The sequence below is a fragment of the Ylistrum balloti genome, unplaced genomic scaffold, assembly GCF_031769215.1.
Source record: "Ylistrum balloti isolate Yb309-2 unplaced genomic scaffold, AGI_CSIRO_Ybal_v1 Utg370164, whole genome shotgun sequence".
NCBI classification, from domain to species: Eukaryota; Metazoa; Mollusca; class Bivalvia; order Pectinida; family Pectinidae; genus Ylistrum; species Ylistrum balloti.
This window is the reverse complement of record NW_026782158.1, coordinates 92,290-110,675: the sequence shown is the minus strand read 5'-3', so window position 1 is coordinate 110,675 and position 18,386 is coordinate 92,290. Positions and strand designations below refer to the sequence as shown.

Genomic DNA, 18,386 nt, shown 5'->3' with positions numbered 1-18,386 from the left:
ATGACAAGATCCCTGTTTAGTCCAACAAGTAGAAAATCAATGATACATCACATTGCCTAGTTCAATGATATCGGTATAATTCACTACCGTCAAAGTAAATGATTTAACTTTTAGAAAATTTATTTTATATAGCAAATTAGTAAATCACAATCTCTCATTATAACACACAAAAAAAAAATAATAAAAATTGTTGGAAAAGCATGCAGTTGATACCTTTTAATACAATCTATATATTTTGACCCAGCATAGAGAAAATAATACAGTTCTTATGGTCCTTCAGTCTAAAGACCTAAAGAAATGTGCACAGGCCCAAGCTTTCGATATGTTTGAAAATTCTGAAATCTTGAATGATTTAACATCACTCATGAGTCCTATATGGACAAAACTGCTTTACTATGCAGTTTAATTCATTATTTTTCTGTATTTTCCTCAATTTGTAGTAAATGTTGAATGTCACTTTTCCTTTTTATACAATCTTCAAAGAGCATCGAGTACATAGGGATATTCTTAACCATTTCACTATCCTGATGAAGAAATAATCCCAGAGAAATGAAAGTCGACAAGGATTGATAGGATGTAGAATAAATCTGATATAGAATCAAACATCTGTTACAGTGTAGCTTTGTTTTTGTTACAGGGAAATTCCAAATCTAACGTACCTTTAAGCGACATTCCTCACAGAAAGGCAGCCAGCTATAAGACGAGTCTCCCTGATTCCTCGCCAGACTGTGAACCATTATCATACACCTCTCTAAGACATTCCTAAACAAAAATAAGTCTACACGATGTGAATCAGAGTGCATTCTTGTCGGTTGTAGCTAGAATGTTCCATATTTGGGTATATTTTCTTCCGATACAAATGCTTTACTACACAAATATTCCTTAATGTGATATACTGACCATGCAGCAATCAAATTAAAACTAATGAACAGATTTAGGCAGAACTACTACATCAGAATCAAAGCTGAATGTTGTTGATGTCTTAATTAAACAAATGGTGTTATATCCGACTCACAAAATATTCCATAAATGATCGTGATGACCAAAAACCTACATGTCTCACATTCGGCTTTTACTTAGTGGTGAATTGATGTTCCGAGTTGATTCTTGGGTATAACGGATGCAATAATTCATCGACGGCTCAACTGATTTGTAACTTGGTAAGAAAAAGTTTGTCCTATTGATTCCAGTTAATCATCAAACCATGAAGGCGTTACATATGGAATTCTTTAAAACTGCTGTTTATTCACATAAAGTTTGATCTTGTTCAGCTGTGTTAGATTGGAGGTTTGTGATTAACTGAAAGTCTCCATTTTATAGATGAAAAGTATTTGACGTAGTGCTAATTCTTGTGATAAAAACAAATACTTTTACTTGTGATAACGTGACTGTAGGATATATAGATATGCCAAGATATTTTACCTCTTCATCACCTACAAAACATTAAACCAGGATGTATATAAGTTTGTATATATATATTGAATTATGCAATTTGTGTTTTAAAGAAATTAAGAGTTTTGTATCTAATATATAAGTATATAAATGATGTTGATTGTACATACTATTTTATATATACTACAAATATAGTGAACTTACGGTCTCGCAAGATGTTTTATAAACCAAGATTTTACATGTAAATTTTATTTTTATATTAATTGAAAAATTGATTTCATTGATTGAATATATGCACGTGCTAATGTTGAATCCTGTAAATTATGAGAAATCCTGTTTTACATTTATGCTACACTATAATTGTGCTAATAGTTATCATACATGTTCACTATATTTTCACCTTCATCAAATTAGCAATTGTTGACGTATGTTTGATATACATGAATAATGTTTGAAAAAAAATGTTTTGTGATTTGACCGGTAGTCCCGATATGTATCCTTGATTTTTTCTTTTATTTCTGGAAATACTGCTCTTTACAAAAGTTATCCTTTTTGTGTTTATCTTTCCTATGTGGTTTTCTTGAAATACTACATTAGCTAAGCAGTTGTATCGTTTTTTATATGACCCATAGAATGCTGCTTCATAATTCGTTTTGTATGTGTTTTAATGAATCATTGAAGTAACCTTAAAGAATGGATGAGTGCACTTCTGTAAATTGCTCATTGTAAATCTCATGGAAGAGACCAATATTGACACAATGCTTTTGTATAGATTGAAAGGGGCTTTTGTTTTTTGTTTTTGTTTTCTTTTTTTTGGGGGGGGGGGATTTTTTTTTAAGACAAACAAATCGGTTTATGCCAAATTGAGTTACCACCCTTGATGACGACCAATTCATATCTTTATAGTTTGGATAATGTTGACATGTTGGATGGGTTTTTTGTCAATAATCCTGATTACAGTGTCACGTCTTTTGATGTTGGGAAACAAAGTTTTTTATGTTTTAAATATACCTTTACATAAGTCCACGATAAATCCATTGTTCTTTTTTGACATTTAATTATTTTATCTGGTAACTCACCTTTGTTGATACAAGACTACCCCGTACATCACCACCAGATGAAGTCTGTTTTAGAAACCAGCATTCCTTATACGTTATGGGAGCAATGATGTCTTCATTCATTGATCAGATCCGATGTAATAACGAGTATAGATAAGTGACTACTACTGAACGGGGGACATCTCTACCTTGCAATAACAGTAAAGGTTTTTACGTTTATTTTAGAAATAATTCCCTTTTCAGACGTCAACTGTTGTTTGGTTAGTGGAAGTGATATTATGATTTCTCTTTATGCTGATATTTTAATAAACAAAGAGTTTGACGAGATTGAATTTACATAATAATGATGTACAGTATCGTGTTCTAATAATACATATCAATTTTAATTATTCATATGGTGAACCATAATATCAGTAATACCTCCGATCGGTCAAGTAGGCCATTTGTGATAATTTTGGAAAAATAATTATATTTTAAGGTTTTAATGATTTGTAAATTTATGCAAAATTATTTCTTCGTTAATAGGGAAAATAAAAAATAATAGTACACTTTAATTGTAATTTTTGTTATTTTTCTTGGAGAATTCAAATTCAAGAGTGAAACTGAAATGTTCATGTAAGTAAGAAAATATGTCCCAAAAAAGACAGGTAAGGAACACTTTGGAAACTACGAAGGGAACACTAGGGGACACGCATGCGCTAGTATTTTCCTTAAAAACAGAACCTAAGACGAAGTGTGCATTAAAGAACCCAAAAATGTTTATAAGGGATGAATACCCCCGTCATATATAAACCAGGATTTTATCAGGTTTATAGGAATAACCAGTATACAATGTACAACATTTCGTTTACATATTCAACAAAAACTTAATACAAAGTGTGCTTATCACAGTTTTAACCACAGAAAATCAGAAATCATAAGTTTGATGACACTAGTCATAATATTTAAAGTATTATATATCATCGTGAATATTCTGAAACAATATCATCCAATGTAATTTTGCATTACATTTGTATCTATCAGGTTGTCTTGAAAGCATATGGACATGTTTAATGGAGTCCAAAAGTAAGCAATGCGATTGACCATTGTAATATCAGTGATATTTTACCAACATTCTAAAATATTATTAAATGTGCGAGGTCATTCCTGGCAGGAATAACAAGTAGTTGAGGATGGTCAGATGTATTGCTAGCTACGTTGAAATCTGGATTTCGCTATAGAGGGTTTTTTCCTTTTCTGGCAAGTGGATCTGAAATTTAAAACAAATATGTGAAACAGAAAGGTCTTTTCTTTGAATTCGTCTTGAAAAAAAGGTCTCTAATTTACAGATAATTAGACAAAATTATTTGGAATCCAAAATAGATATTTCAAGGTGGTTGTCAAAACATGCCCTCCAAATATGGTTCTAATTATCTTGTATTAACTAATATGTCTTGGATATTGATAGATAACAAACAGATTTCCACATGTTAACAAAGAAAGCTACCTGGACAACTTCTGGTTCACCATAAATCGCTAGGTTATCTCTCCTCTTCCTAGCTTTTCTCAACTCTTCCTCTGCCTGGAGTTTTTCTTCGAATGCTTTTAAAGTCCGTTTCCGGAGTGTCCTCAGGTTGGGGTTGTTATGCAATGTGTAGAAAAGATGCCAACGATGATGTACCTTTCGTTTTCTCCTGCTATCTTTTCCCATTAAATCTGAGATGAAAATATACATTACTTAAATAAATATTAATATACATAAACACTAGTTGGATTACTAAAATGATATACACCGTATACAACAGAAAATGAAGTGCGATGTTTCATTAATGGAGAAACAACGACTAACAAGTGATGACACCCAAACCTCACCTTTTAAATGGTTTTTTTTTTCATAAGTTTATTTATAGATTCGGGTCAGTACACAACAGATGTCAACTAATCCCGTGCTTGTCCTTGTACAGTTATCTTATTTGAACGTTTACTTAAATTTACATTGATAACTACCTATTGCTGAACCGGATGACGTGGTTATTTCTGGAGATGACGTACAAATATCCTTATGTGGAACATAGACTTGTAAGATAGAAATGAAGGCCAGTACAACAGGATGTCGGTGGGCATTTTCCATATGTAAGAACCCAACAAAAGCGTCAAAACCTGAAAAAAAGTAAATAATAGAACAATAACGGCATTTCATTTTTTTTAACTTTTATTATAATTATTAATTATTACAATTTGAGATCGGACAAAACTGGTGGCAATGGTAGAAAATGTGGTCAGAATCCTGTTATAATAATTATGTTAAACACATCCACAGAAATGTGAAATGAAAGATTCCTGCAGAGTTTAATGACATCACGATGTCACGGGCACCATTTATATATATATTATAAATGTAACCATGGTATATACTGGTCGCAATATTAGCTCGATTGGTTAAGCGTCACACTAGTAAGTCAGATGTCTTGGGCTCGAAACCTAGCGGAGGCATTGAAATGAATAATAACCTCTTTTACAAACATATTGATATGCTATGTATAGATGATGGTCTGTTCATTAAGCAGTTGCTGTTACCTGGGTCCAACAACTGAAACCTCCTGGGTAGTGTGGAGTGGTCAAGTCGCCCAAGGAATAGGGCTCCCAGTATGATCGATTTTATAATCCTCAACAAACAAGACACCAGCCCCAGAAAAATGTTGTAATAAAACATGAAATAAGTAAAGATGAAGAAACCTCGTCTGAAATAAACATGGAAGTGTTATATTTCAAAACCGTTTGTTTCGTCGCAGCATATTCATAATTCTCCCTTTGTTGCCAAATTCCAAAACCTTCCAATATCTAAAGAGTATGGTAGTGATGAGTTATATCATTATCGATTCATTTTATGATCAAAATTATCGTGTTCGAATTATTTAGTTTTTTTTTTATATAAAATTCAATTTTAAGAACACATTATTTACAAAATATGCAAAATTTGAATTACACTGACAACCATGAAAAAGGAGAATAAAACCAGGTGACTTGGAAGGGAAAACATTTTCTGCTTCATTGACGACACCTGCCATGGAAAATCTATCTAGTAAGTATCATGATATAAAATATTCATAGCGATCGTAAAATTTCCACAGTTCTTCATCAACCTATTTCTCTCAAAACTGTGTTTTGGGTTTAGCCGTCAGTTGCCGAAATCTTTCAGGAAAAATGCAATAATGAGAGCATGCCTTTGAATATCGAAACAACTGCAATATCTAAACATTATACATTGGAGAGGAAGGAAGTCGCTATTCAGAAATGGAAAATTCACAAATGTGAAATTGAATCATCACGCTTATAATACAGCGTGAAGGAAGGTTGTCCCTATCGGTTTCCTTGTTAGAAAAGATCAAGGTAAGAGACCGATGTACAAGATTAAGACAAAGACTTCAATTCGTATTCCATAGATAGTCCAAGTTTATACATTAGTGACATCGGAAATTGACAATTTATCGACAAATATAATAATTATAGTTTCAGATTTGTACGTAAGGTTTTTACCTGTTATCAAGGGCTAGTACTTCATCTTTTTCCTGAAGAAATACGAACTTTGATATCTGAGTCTGCGCGATGTTGATTATTAGCGTTGTAACCGGGATTGACCTGGAATAGAAACAATGACAATTGTTCTTTTCCCATTTGAAATATTTAACAAAACTCAGTATAGAAACATTCTATGTTACTTCCAAATAATGTCATTCTTGGTCATGAGTTATTATGAGCCGAGTATTACATGAAAACAAGAAATTATTAACACACAATTTTCTCTTCAATATGAAACGGGTTTCGCAAATATGAATTAAAAAGTGAACATGAACATCTTGCTTCAAGAGTTTTAGTTTGTTTCTTTCTGCCATAAGAGCGAGGAAGTTGCAAAACGTACATTAGAAAGGTTGTAATCTGACATGAAAATATTCGCTAAAATGTGTGACATATTTAGCTGAAAGACGTTGAAACGTACCATCAGTTCAAATTTGTAACAGGCATGTTTGTTATTTGTATACCAGTACAAAAGACGTTCATATTTTATTGCCAGATATCAATTTGATTTTTAGAAAAATACTGAACGTGAACAAGTGATGATATTGTTTGCTGGATTCTACATACGATTGATACATATATGTGAATAAGTGACCTTTAAATTCACTCACCAGACGGAAACGATTATGTTTGTTATCAAATATCCGTAACCTTGTTGATAAAGAATAATGACAGTGGCGACGACCATGCAGAATATTAACAGGAGACACCATTGTATAAAATAGGCTGCAAAATAATGATGAGCTCCATTATCAAATTGTCCCATTAAGTTTTAAGTATTTCATGTCAACATCAATAAAAACATGCGGAGTTTTACTGTATCATCTGGGAATTATCAGCCAGGTCACATTCATTGGAGATTTCAGTGACTATGTCAATAGATGCTTATCTTTCAATCGGTTCGTTGCAGAATCAATACAAACAGTAGGTCATTACAAAATCATGTTAAGCAAATGCAATACAGAGATAAGGTGTTTGACGAACGTGACTTACACCACGTTGTGTATCCAACTTGATAGCCACTGTACCTCATTGTTCCAACCTGTAAGGAAACATATATAAAAGACTGAACTTTCTGAATTATATGTTAAGTACATTATATTATGTATGACGTAAAGGAGATATATGTATAGTAACTAAGTCTTATGTATGACGTATATATCATATAATAATGTTCATTATTATGTTTGAATTTTAGAGAAAACAATTATTTTTAAAATTAATCTTAAATATAAAAAAAACCAGTTAAAACGAATTCACATATTAAGCAACGTAGTTATATATATTTAATTAAATTGGTTTATTGTAACCATGTAATACATACAACGAAATTATTACAATTTTTTGCTGTAAGCAACAGCTCAGATCATATATATTGTATCTCCGCAAATAACAAGAGAATTAACGTCTATAAAAGATGAATATAAGTCAAAAAGAAAACTTCACTCGGATGAAGTTACGAACAATAACATTAAGTTAATGATTTAGTTTATAAAGTTAGCTTTTAATATCTGTAAGGAAGTTATTCATATATTACCACAAGCCGAGCGTTAGCCCCGTCCTCGCGAGCTGGGATGTGATGAGTTATGCCCTTATGTAAAGCCAGGAGATATTTCCTATAAATGGAATTCGTCCAAAACAACAGACGCACAAATATTGTGAAAAAACATACGTGTTTATACATGTATACTATCGTTTCAAAACAGAAACAAGGCCAAAGCTTCAGGAACAAATGTGAAAAAAAAAATATATTCATGCGGACAGAATATTTCAGTCATCATTTAGTTTCTTTTTCTGTATCTCAATCGATTTTTAGTGTCTTGTTCAAATCTGTATTGAAATATCTCGATTTTCGATATTGAAGAAATGTGTCCTTTTGTGAACTTTTTGTGAGCTGATTTTAACATACGAAATTCCGTTTACATGAAAATCGAATACAGGATTGTACTTGTTTTTTTCTTCATCGTGCATTTCAACAACAAAAGCAAATGGCCAACTGAAGAGGCATACATTATGCTTTGATTTGATGTGCAATTGGCGGAAGCGTTGATGAAGGAATAGAAATATCCACATACACAACAAATATTGATATATAAAGAAAAAATAACCGTCAATGATCACACAGCCAGCAAGGTTGAGTTTCGATTATGATACAATATGGTACCTGTCGTAGACTTCGGATGATAGTAAACAATAGAAGGATTTTGGGAAAACGTCGCCTCCGAATTGCGGTTTTTCATTTTCTCGCTCATTTGAAACGTACCTGTATGATGATATGATGTGTAAGAGAATCAACATAGCTAGGACACACTCCACAACAGTTGCTGCTATGATGCAGGCTGTCAAACGAGAAAATCACACTAGATATAAGTTTGTAGTGTTTAACGGAAGTCAATCTTGAAACAATACTTCAGCAACATTGTGAATTCACAATACAATATTAAATAACAGAGCAGCAACATTGAAAATACAAATTCTAATTCTACTCATATCATTTTATAATAATTCTGTATGACCTGGGGTTTGTTGAATATAATCAATACAAATATCATGGATAGGTAGTAGCACTGGAAGAAGATGAGTTGATTGGTTGACAGGTTTTGAGTCTCAGCGACTCCTCCCGTGTCCGGGAAGTGTCTCAACGACGAACGTCAGTGAGACGATACCCGAACACGAGAGGAGTCACGGAGACTAAAGTCTCTCTTGGAAGAAGAAAATGTGGCATAAGTATATCATGAAATAGATGAGTGACATTACATTCAAAAGCGTCAGTGAATCATTCCAACGTTGTATAAACATACATGCAAAAATTGTGTATTATACCACATGTGGCATAACAATTAAGCATATTTTAATTGGCTGGAAGGATGCAATTTGACACTCACAAAAATAAAATAACCGCTTGAATTCGAATACAAATAGAATCACAAAAATAAGATAACCGCTTAAATTCGAAGGTTACAGTATATAGAGACACTTACACCTGTAAGCTTCGACCAAATAGTAGGTCATGTAGATGGTATCCTGGAGGGAAACTGACGGATTGGTCTCTAGCAAATCCACCAGATATTGTAGGAATACGTCTATCGTAGGAATGATAATTATCAATATCTCCACAGTCAACTGTAAACAAAAGTACTCTTTTACGGGTATTAAGTTCTTTTCAAACCATTAAATATTGACATTGATATTTCCTTTGTGTGATATGTGTGATATTGATTATTGTACAATATTGTAAGAGAACAATGTAAGGAACAGATGAGCTCTTTTCTGTAATTAAATATTAAAAGAACGGTAACTTACCTTGTAGACTATGATAAAGCTGACCCCGACTGTAGAAAGGAATCTAGACGAATATTTAAACTCTGAAATGATATCGTAAATAAAAAATGCATTTATCAGAGAGGAAAATTTCAAAGTAAACCGTGGTTGTTTATCTGTGGTATAGATATGACATCAGTGTCTTTTTTGTTTACCTTTTCCAACAGTTCCACAAATATCAATGAAGTAATAGCGACAGTACGACAATGGTCAAATTTTCGAAACAACCTGCCCCTTTATCAAGGCACAAATATTACATAAATTACATCACATACATAAAACATAAAACAAATTCAAAGATGCAAAGCAAAATCGAGAACGGTGGTCTCGATAATCCCTTCGGCCGATGGACGCCGGAGGTCCTTTACAAGGGATAAAGTATCAACCTGAGTTGTTGTATGGAAGATGTTGATTAAAATACCACAATTGTTTTATTTAAATCTCAGTATGTTTTGCAGTGTAGACATACAGCGTATATGTAAGACAACTAAAACAATATAAATATCACTTTTTTATTACATCTTGGATTGTAGCAATATTTGTTTTATTTTTCTGTTTTTTTTTTTTTTTTAATACACTTGGATCACAAACGGCTTGAGAAATATTGTTACAAAATTCTGAAAAGATATTGGAAGCTTGCTATAGTTCTTTGAATTAATAAAGATAAACACATCAAATGAGTCATACCTGGATTATTTTTATATATCCAAGATTTCAGGATAGGTTTTATAATCGCCCTAAGTTTTCCCTTTATCCCTGGTTCAACAACACTGTTAACGACAAAAAGCAAGATAGTTCAGTATATTCTTAGAAGTTTGAAAGATATACATGAATTATTTCATTAAACTTAGTCCAAGTTGAAATGTTTATACTGTGATGGTTAACAGGGCAAAGGATTAAAAATCGATACTCTAAATACCTTGATATCAATCATTTAAATTCAATTGAGTGTAAACCATTATGTAAATGCATGTTATGCAGTTTCATTACGGGTATTCACAAGTCATTCATTCTGTTATTTAATTTCACGAATACAAAGTATGGTAACGTATTGGAACTCGAGTCAATCAACAGTTAATTAAAGCTAGCTGAAAATCGTTGTTTCATACATTTTCTTTGGTCGAGGTAACATAAAGTTTTTCTGAATATGCCTTCCAATTATCGATTTCCTTATACGTCTTATTTTGTCCTCGTGGCTCGTGGTGTCGTTCACGTCCTGCACAGCTCTTGGTTTCGATATAACTTCTTGCAGTGTCTTAACGAAACGTACAGGTAACACCACAGACAAGTAGGTGAGACACACAAGCTTTGGCATGATCCGGAGAACTAACAAGGTAGTTGTTATCTGCAAATACGAAATGATCAAAGTTGTTGTTCAAATTGAAAATATTATTATAGTATTAATATCACATTATTAATTAACTTAAGTTATTCACACATCCCAGAGAACGAAGATCGGGGGAATATTATTTTTGGTCTGCCTGCCTGCCTGCCTGCCTGCCTGATTGTCTCTCGGTCTCTCTCTGTCTGTCTGTCTGTCTGTGTATAAGGGTTTCTGTCAGACATATTGATTTTTGTTTCATCAGATTTAAAGTAAATTTGGTGTAATGCTCGGATAAGTTAGATACTCGAAAAAATCAACATTAGCCAGAGTGACACCAAATTTAGTGTATTGCTTTATATTATCTAAAGAGCTCAATATTGGTCAAACTCAGTCAACATTAGATTTGTATGTGTTACAGGATTTCCTCGTTTCTATCCAATAACATTTTTACTGTGAGATAAGAAGTTTGCTTTCCTATGACAATCCCTCAATATTCGCCAGAGCTACGGCATTTTAATAGTGCAAAAATAATAGTAAAAATCTGAGTAAAAACAAGGTCCCAATTTCGTTTGGCGGACTTAAAGATATGTTTTAGGTGTATTTCATTTCATTCATTTGTATAGTATGTCCCATAATCTCCGTTCAGTATCTTATACCCTTTTTAAAATGCTTTCTTATTTAGCATGTGCATTCCTAATGACTTTCCACTCGATTGTACCTCATTTGTACACTTACACATGCGATATATCTAAAACATATGTCTTTCTTTTGAATGTATTAGCCCTCATGTCGGCTACTCCTTCAGGAATCGCTCCCTCGACGGCATGATGTTTATCAGACATGTCTTGTGTGTGGTATATAAAAGTTTACATATTAATTCATCATAACTGACATCAGAACCGACACATCTTTTCTTTTTCGTTTCCATTATCGTTTGATACCATATGACAGTTTGCTGAAATATAATATTTAAAGTAAAGAAATTTGATTTTGCGGACCCAAGAAGTAGTTTTCGTGACAACAAGAAAAGTTGTCATGGAACCACAAAATGAAGCACCTGTGATGTAAATTTATATGCATGTCAGCTACTAATGCGCCTGCTCGCTTGATATGATGTACTTATGTTAGTAAAATTTGCTCAACATATTCAGAAGTTTTCAAGACAAACCTTGAGGACGATTATTGAATCAACTGCGTGACATTTATAACAACTATGAGTACTTTAACCCGAGTGTAAGTGGCTTACCGCTCCATAATCGTTGCTACAGGCAAATGTTTCGTAATACGCTATCACCGTGAATCCCCAGACGTGAAGTGTTCCGAAACCATAACTAAATACGGATCGGAGAGAAAGAGCGACGAACAAAGGGAAACATGCTATCCCGTACACTATCACGGAGAGGATAATTACGAACACTGAAACAAAGAAACACATGTTATCAATCAATCAATATTTTCAAAAGAACTAAAATGGAATACAAAGCTGTATCTGAGAATATCGTAAGTAATACAAGAGGGTATCAAGTAGAAATGACAAGATATTTGAATTCATACTGTTTTATTATCCAGCATAGTCCCTTTTTAACTCTACACTCATCTTGTTTACCAGTCAGTGATGACCGATTGATGAAACTCAGTATCTTTGTCCCCGAACCAGCCCTCTACAGCCATTACTAATCTCGTCCATGTCCTTAAATCTCCGGTACTTCTAAGAAAGAGATGGGGATCCCTGTGTGCTTAGTCTGGATAACAGGATGGATGAGGAGTTCCTTGCCACCGCTGCCATCTCACCTCGACCGATATGGACTGATGCGTTGTCCTGTTCAGTAGACCAACGCAATACTTGTGGTTTTATGGACAGTTCGTTCATGTGTATCACTCCTTGACATGGCCGCCCTAAGCTTCTGCTGTACCTGGTGGCTTTGAACTTGTCATTGGATATGTGGCGTGCTTCCATTTCATCGAATTGTTCTCCGGATAATAATGAAAATGCCATGTTGTATCACTGGTTACAAACCCTATATTGTATCAAGTTAGACGTACTTAAGACAGAAATAGGTTATCATGAAGTATTCCGTGTATGGATCTTCCATGAAGGCTCGTTGCTTCTACTAACTAATAAAGAGTAAATACTATGGCGCTTTTTTCCATTACTGATTTGCATGCAGTGTCAATATCTTGTACTGACTGATCACTGTCTTGAATAGGACGGGGCCATCTTCTAACTCTCTTTACCACTAATTCACCCAGCATTTGATTGTTGCAGAAGAAGGAGGGAGAAGACTCCAAATAAACGCGAGTCACTCGCTCGCCATCCGGAATACTAGAAACGTTGTCACTACTCTGCGATCCGACAAGAAATCAGTGGTTAAAACAAGGATGTACTGTATCTAACATGAAAAAACATATTAAGCTCAAAAACATCTTAATATCTGTTCGTGATCGCGTTCGTGATCATGCTAAGTTGGGGGTTGATGATTGCTGATTTTGGACTCGACACTACGATACACCTAAATACTCGTTATCTCAGACTCCTGATACTGTCCTCACTGAAAGAACTTCATACAAATACCCTACATTAACGTAAAACAGTGGTTTTGAGAAAATGAGGACAACATACAATAGGTTAATTTCTATCAAAACCAACCTCTATAACCTCCTGGGCCGTTGTATGTTATGACGTATTTCGATTCCAGTATGACTTCACTACAGAGGAAGGCTATCGACCCAAACGCTGCTGTGTAAGATATGCGGTGTTCCATTTCAAAGATATCCATTGGACTGGAATATTAAACAAGAAAAATAAGGCATTTTTGTGTTAAGTATGATGAATTCAGTGTGTTAAATAGTCAGGAAATCATCATAACGTACACATAGCGTCCTTATTTAGGCCCAGAAAGACGAAACAGCTGTATAATGCCTACGTTTAATTCCTTATTTGGCTCTACACCATCTTACCTATCATTTGTATTTCTTTTCGGTCTCCTCTAATAAATAGAATGGATCATGTTACCGAACATAACCTGGTACAACTATAAGTATATACTACAAACAACAGGATATTATTTCAAGATGTTGGACATTGATGAATATTTCTTCAGATAAAATGTGCACTGTTATTATGAGGTTTACAAATGAGTTGTTAGCCTTATTGAAATAATGAAAATGATAACAGTTTAAGACAGTTTAAGTATAGGTTACCCTAGAGGTCAATGGTGAATCAAACTACATCTTACAGCTTTAAAACTAGTATTCTCACTAAATAGGCCGTCATGTGTTCGCATTATGGCGAGTGAAACAATGTTCGCGTCATTCAATTAAAAAACGTAGCTTTCAAAATAGAATATCGTTTGACAATAAGTAACGCGTGTGCCCCAATGAATAATCACATACATCCACCCACCAATGTGCGCAATTTTGTCATAAGAATGAAGCAAGTTAAGAATCTATCAGGATGTGCATTCTTGACACACCTCTGCATGCTACAATTAAGATTAAATTTGAAATAAGCACCTTACTGAAACTCATTTTGATTTACATATTCACTCGGAACAAAGTTGTACAGTACATACGGTATCTCTGCCGCCTTTTTGAGAATTGCTTTTGGATGGTCCGGTTAATACAAGGTTCTGTTGATATGAGAGAGGGTACACTGCCAGGCATGCCATTTATGTTAGCAACAAAACGAACATTGTTGTTGTTAAATTTGAGAGCGATGATCGTTGCATTATTTCTGAGATAAGAAACATTAGTGTTCTACTACGAACCTCAAAGATGTATCTTTGATGAAAAATGGTTGTCGATAAATCAAGCATGGCAAGATATTGCCAAACGCATTACGAGCGCTGAGAAAACGTTGTATGTCATTTTAGTGACAATAAGTCTCGCACTAGATAGCACTACATGCGTATGCTTGCATCATGGCCATCGCAGAAGACATGGTGATGTAACTTTATGAGAAGGGGTAAGTAATACGTTAGTTCGCCTCAGCAAGACAATTGGCAGACTACAGAAATGTTTTCATTTTTAATGGCAGATAATACGGTTTTCAAAGTGAAAGTCATGTTATTCACATACCTTACTAAACCGGGTTTGCCGCCACAACATTCTAATTTTCTGTGAGTCCTCTTGATTGTAAAAGCAAGAAAAAGTATTTCTAACACCTAGAGAAAAATAAAAGAACATTATACACATTACATATTTGGATTCAGCATGAAGTTAAAAGGCAAAATATAATCTTACGTAAATTTTTCATGTGAAATCCATGAAACGAGCCTGTGTACTTTTGATTCCAGTGATACATATATATGTAACAGAGGTCGTTATATATCAATGCCTCCTCTAGTATTCGAACCAGGAACATCTACCTTACTGTTCTGACGATCAACCGATCGATCTAAAGAAAAATGATCTCCAGTTGAGTGGTATATTGCGGGTAGTCTTTCACCATGGTTACATAACTTTGATAATGATGCGTTGTTGATTTATTTAGTTGGATAATTGTTCCACTTTGAAAGATGTTTTCTCTATTTCACGTTTCGCCTGTTTTATCTACCGTGCTTTTCAACAACAGAAATATACATACCTCAGATATTATACCATCCACACAATTAAGTGATATTAATTCTGATACAAATACTAGTTTCATTGAATTTGGGTGGTAATTGTGTTGGCATGTTGATATATGCATATTTGTAATCCGTCATTTTGATCTGTTTTGCAGTTTTTGACTGATATAATCTTGCGTGGGGCTGTTTCTTGAACAGGAATATCATAACCAGAGCGTAAGATTTTGGATGGTCTAGTCTCGTGCTGGCTAGCGAAACTCTTACACGGGGATTGAGATATCCCTCTCCACGGAACAGTTTTTCATTATTTCTTTTCATATACTTAGAAAAGACAAGTTATATCTTGTAAAACCTTGTGAAATCTTTTCGTTGTGCCATCATGTATGTTCTATAAAATGTGCGTCGAAATTGATGACGTTATCAATTTGCGACAAGGTTGAGCTACATTAAATGATGACGTTATCAATTTGCGACAAGGTTGAGCACATTAAATGATGACGTTATCAATTTGCGATATGGTTGAGGTACTAAAATGATGACACTGCACCACTGTGTGTGTCGTCATGGCGCATGTCAGGTTCTCGTCCTGACCTGTCAGATATAAAGTTACGCCATCCCTTCTGTCCTTAGCAACCATGGGATAACGTTGTAAAGTCGGTGAGAATATCACGTAGATATGCATGTATTTTTCCTTTGGGTTAACTAACCTCAATATCTTAAGCTACCCAAAAATGAAACTTACAGCCGGAACAATGAATATGTTGTAAGCATTACCGTCTGCCACCTCACTGTTACATTCCCTACAAAATAATAAATCCATTACATAGACCATTGCAATAATAGACGTGGTATCTGTGAATTATTCACGGCCTTCAACGATCAGTGGTGTTTCTCTTGAAGAAAAGTCCTGGTTTTAAGATTATTTTTTTTCTGTATTTTTCTGGTATTTTGAACCTTACTATATTAACTAATACGAAGATTGACTTTTTAGATCACCATTTAAATCTCTCTAACTGGTAAACTATGAATCAAAGGCAAACAAAAGCAATAATGTAGCAGACATGACATTAAACATCATATGACATGCTGGAGTAAAATGGTAAGCTTCACTACGATCATTTTGCGGTTGTCAATATAAACCTTTTAAATAACGAACAAATCAATTGTATTTCATAGAAGGAATAACGAGGATGAAATGAAAATGATATATTTGTACTTACTCCGTCGTAGTAGGTGAATCAGTGGTATTCACGGTTCCAAACGTTCCAGCCAGGTCAAGCAAAAAGGATGTTAGGAAAGACATCTGTTATTAGATAATAGCAATAGTACTTTATTGTCGACGACACAATTTAGTGATGAATGGTATGTTTCAATAAGGTTACTATATTGGATATATGAATAAAGTTTTAAAATACCATAAATTTGCATAGGTGTTAGAAAATTCTAATATCTATTTATAGTATCTGTGATTGAAATGCATGAACCTTTGCCCTTTGTTGTCAGGGGGAAAGTGGGCATGGTTCAGCTGTCTGTCGACGGTGTTTGTAAATTTCTGTTGAACATGAATTGGCATGATTTTCCGAATAGTCTGGAACGCACATTTAGATTATTAAAGGTAAATATTTGTTCCTGGTGTTTTAAATGTATCTACTGTGATATTGTTTACATGTAACAATTGATTCGACATTCAAATACTGTTTCACAATATTGCGATTTTCGTGCTTGATGTCGACATTGGACAGACAGTTTCGAGAGATGAAGGTTGCACATTACTGAGAAATATTCTCACACTGAACTTATTGAAAAGTATTAGATTTCCTTGTGTGATAAAACGACGAGTACGTATATCCGGTGGTTACCTTGATGTTTTGCCTGTTCACGTGACATTTACTTTCTTGGGATGATTACGCCGATGAAGCAGAAAAGACATTCCTTGCTGGAACATCTGGTCTTATTCTCCATGCATTTTGCCACGAGACTCATGAAAATCATTCTTTCGTTCATATTCCGCCGTTATTTCCTTGAATATCAGTTTAAATCGGACTGATATAACACGATTTGTACATAACATCTAACCTTGAATTTAAGTTGTAATCCATGTCTCGAGATTTTATTGTTCTCTATTCCATATTTTGTACTTGTTTACAGGTCGTCATTGTTGTGTACACTGCTGTTTTTATAGCGGGGATAACAGTTTCCACGGTCCTCTATTGTTTCTATTTTCGCGAATACCCTGCATTCACGTACATTTTCATATAACCGTATCTCAAAATTTCGTTGCCAATGCTAAATGTTTATGCATATTCATGAATCACACATTTACAGGGTTTCATAACCTGTAAATCATTGTTTTTTATTTAGTTTCACAATGATATAAATAACTACAATTATGGTGAAAGGAATTCCTTCACCAAGAATATTGTAAACAAAGCCTCTCCCACTCACTTCTTTAACCAATACCAACAACTGTGAAATAGCACATTTCAAAACAGAGGATAAACACGTACGTAATATCAACAACTTGATTGTAGGCAATATTTAAAATATGACAATTTTAACTGATGAAATCATTTATCAATATTTGTACCGGTTGACATTTTCTTTCTAACAAATTATAATTAACACCACTTCTAGACAAGAAACAGTTGTATGTAAACATACCACTTCTAGACAAGAAACAGTTGTATGTAAAAAAAACACTTCTAGACAAGAAACAGTTGTATGTAAACATACCACTTCTAGACAAGAAACAGTTGTATGTAAACATACCACTTCTCGACAAGAAACAGTTGTATGTAAAAAAAACACTTCTAGACAAGAAACAGTTGTATGTAAACATACCACTTCTAGACAGGAAACAGTTGTATGTAAAAACACCACTTCTCGAAATACCACTTCTAGACAAGAAACAGTTGTATGTAAAAAAACACTTCTAGACAAGAAACAGTTGTATGTAAAAATACCACTTCTAGACAAGAAACAGTTGTATGTAAACATACCACTTCTAGACAAGAAACAGTTGTATGTAAACATACCACTTCTAGACAAGAAACAGTTGTATGTAAAAACACCACTTCTAGACAAGAAACAGTTGTATGTATAAATACCACTTCTAGACAAGAAACAGTTGTATGTAAAAATACAACTTCTAGACAAGAAACAGTTGTA

At 34.0% G+C, this 18,386-nt stretch overlaps 2 protein-coding genes across 2 annotated transcripts in view; one reads left to right on the top strand and one right to left on the bottom strand.

Moving 5' to 3' along the window:
- LOC132551004 (phospholipid-transporting ATPase IF-like) overlaps window positions 1-1,615 on the top strand; it is a 65,635-nt gene extending 64,020 nt beyond the window's left edge. Inside the window, exon 29 of the mRNA XM_060215108.1 lies at window positions 638-1,615. Coding sequence (XP_060071091.1) covers window positions 638-665 — 28 coding nt within the window. The 3' untranslated portion in view covers window positions 666-1,615. The remainder of the gene's footprint in view (window positions 1-637) is intronic.
- A 2,027-nt stretch (window positions 1,616-3,642) lies between these two features.
- On the bottom strand, window positions 3,643-16,521 carry LOC132551003 (stimulated by retinoic acid gene 6 protein-like). The gene is made up of 18 exons (XM_060215107.1): window positions 16,439-16,521; window positions 15,961-16,018; window positions 14,728-14,813; window positions 13,298-13,431; window positions 11,897-12,066; window positions 10,436-10,671; window positions 10,014-10,096; window positions 9,309-9,370; window positions 8,987-9,128; window positions 8,269-8,344; window positions 7,543-7,621; window positions 6,999-7,047; window positions 6,617-6,731; window positions 5,967-6,068; window positions 5,007-5,170; window positions 4,437-4,589; window positions 3,937-4,145; window positions 3,643-3,699 (listed from the first exon to the last, which is right to left on the bottom strand). Exons 1-18 carry the CDS (start codon window positions 16,519-16,521, stop codon window positions 3,643-3,645), a joined length of 2,058 nt encoding a protein of 685 aa, XP_060071090.1.
- Between the last annotated feature and the right edge of the window lie 1,865 nt (window positions 16,522-18,386).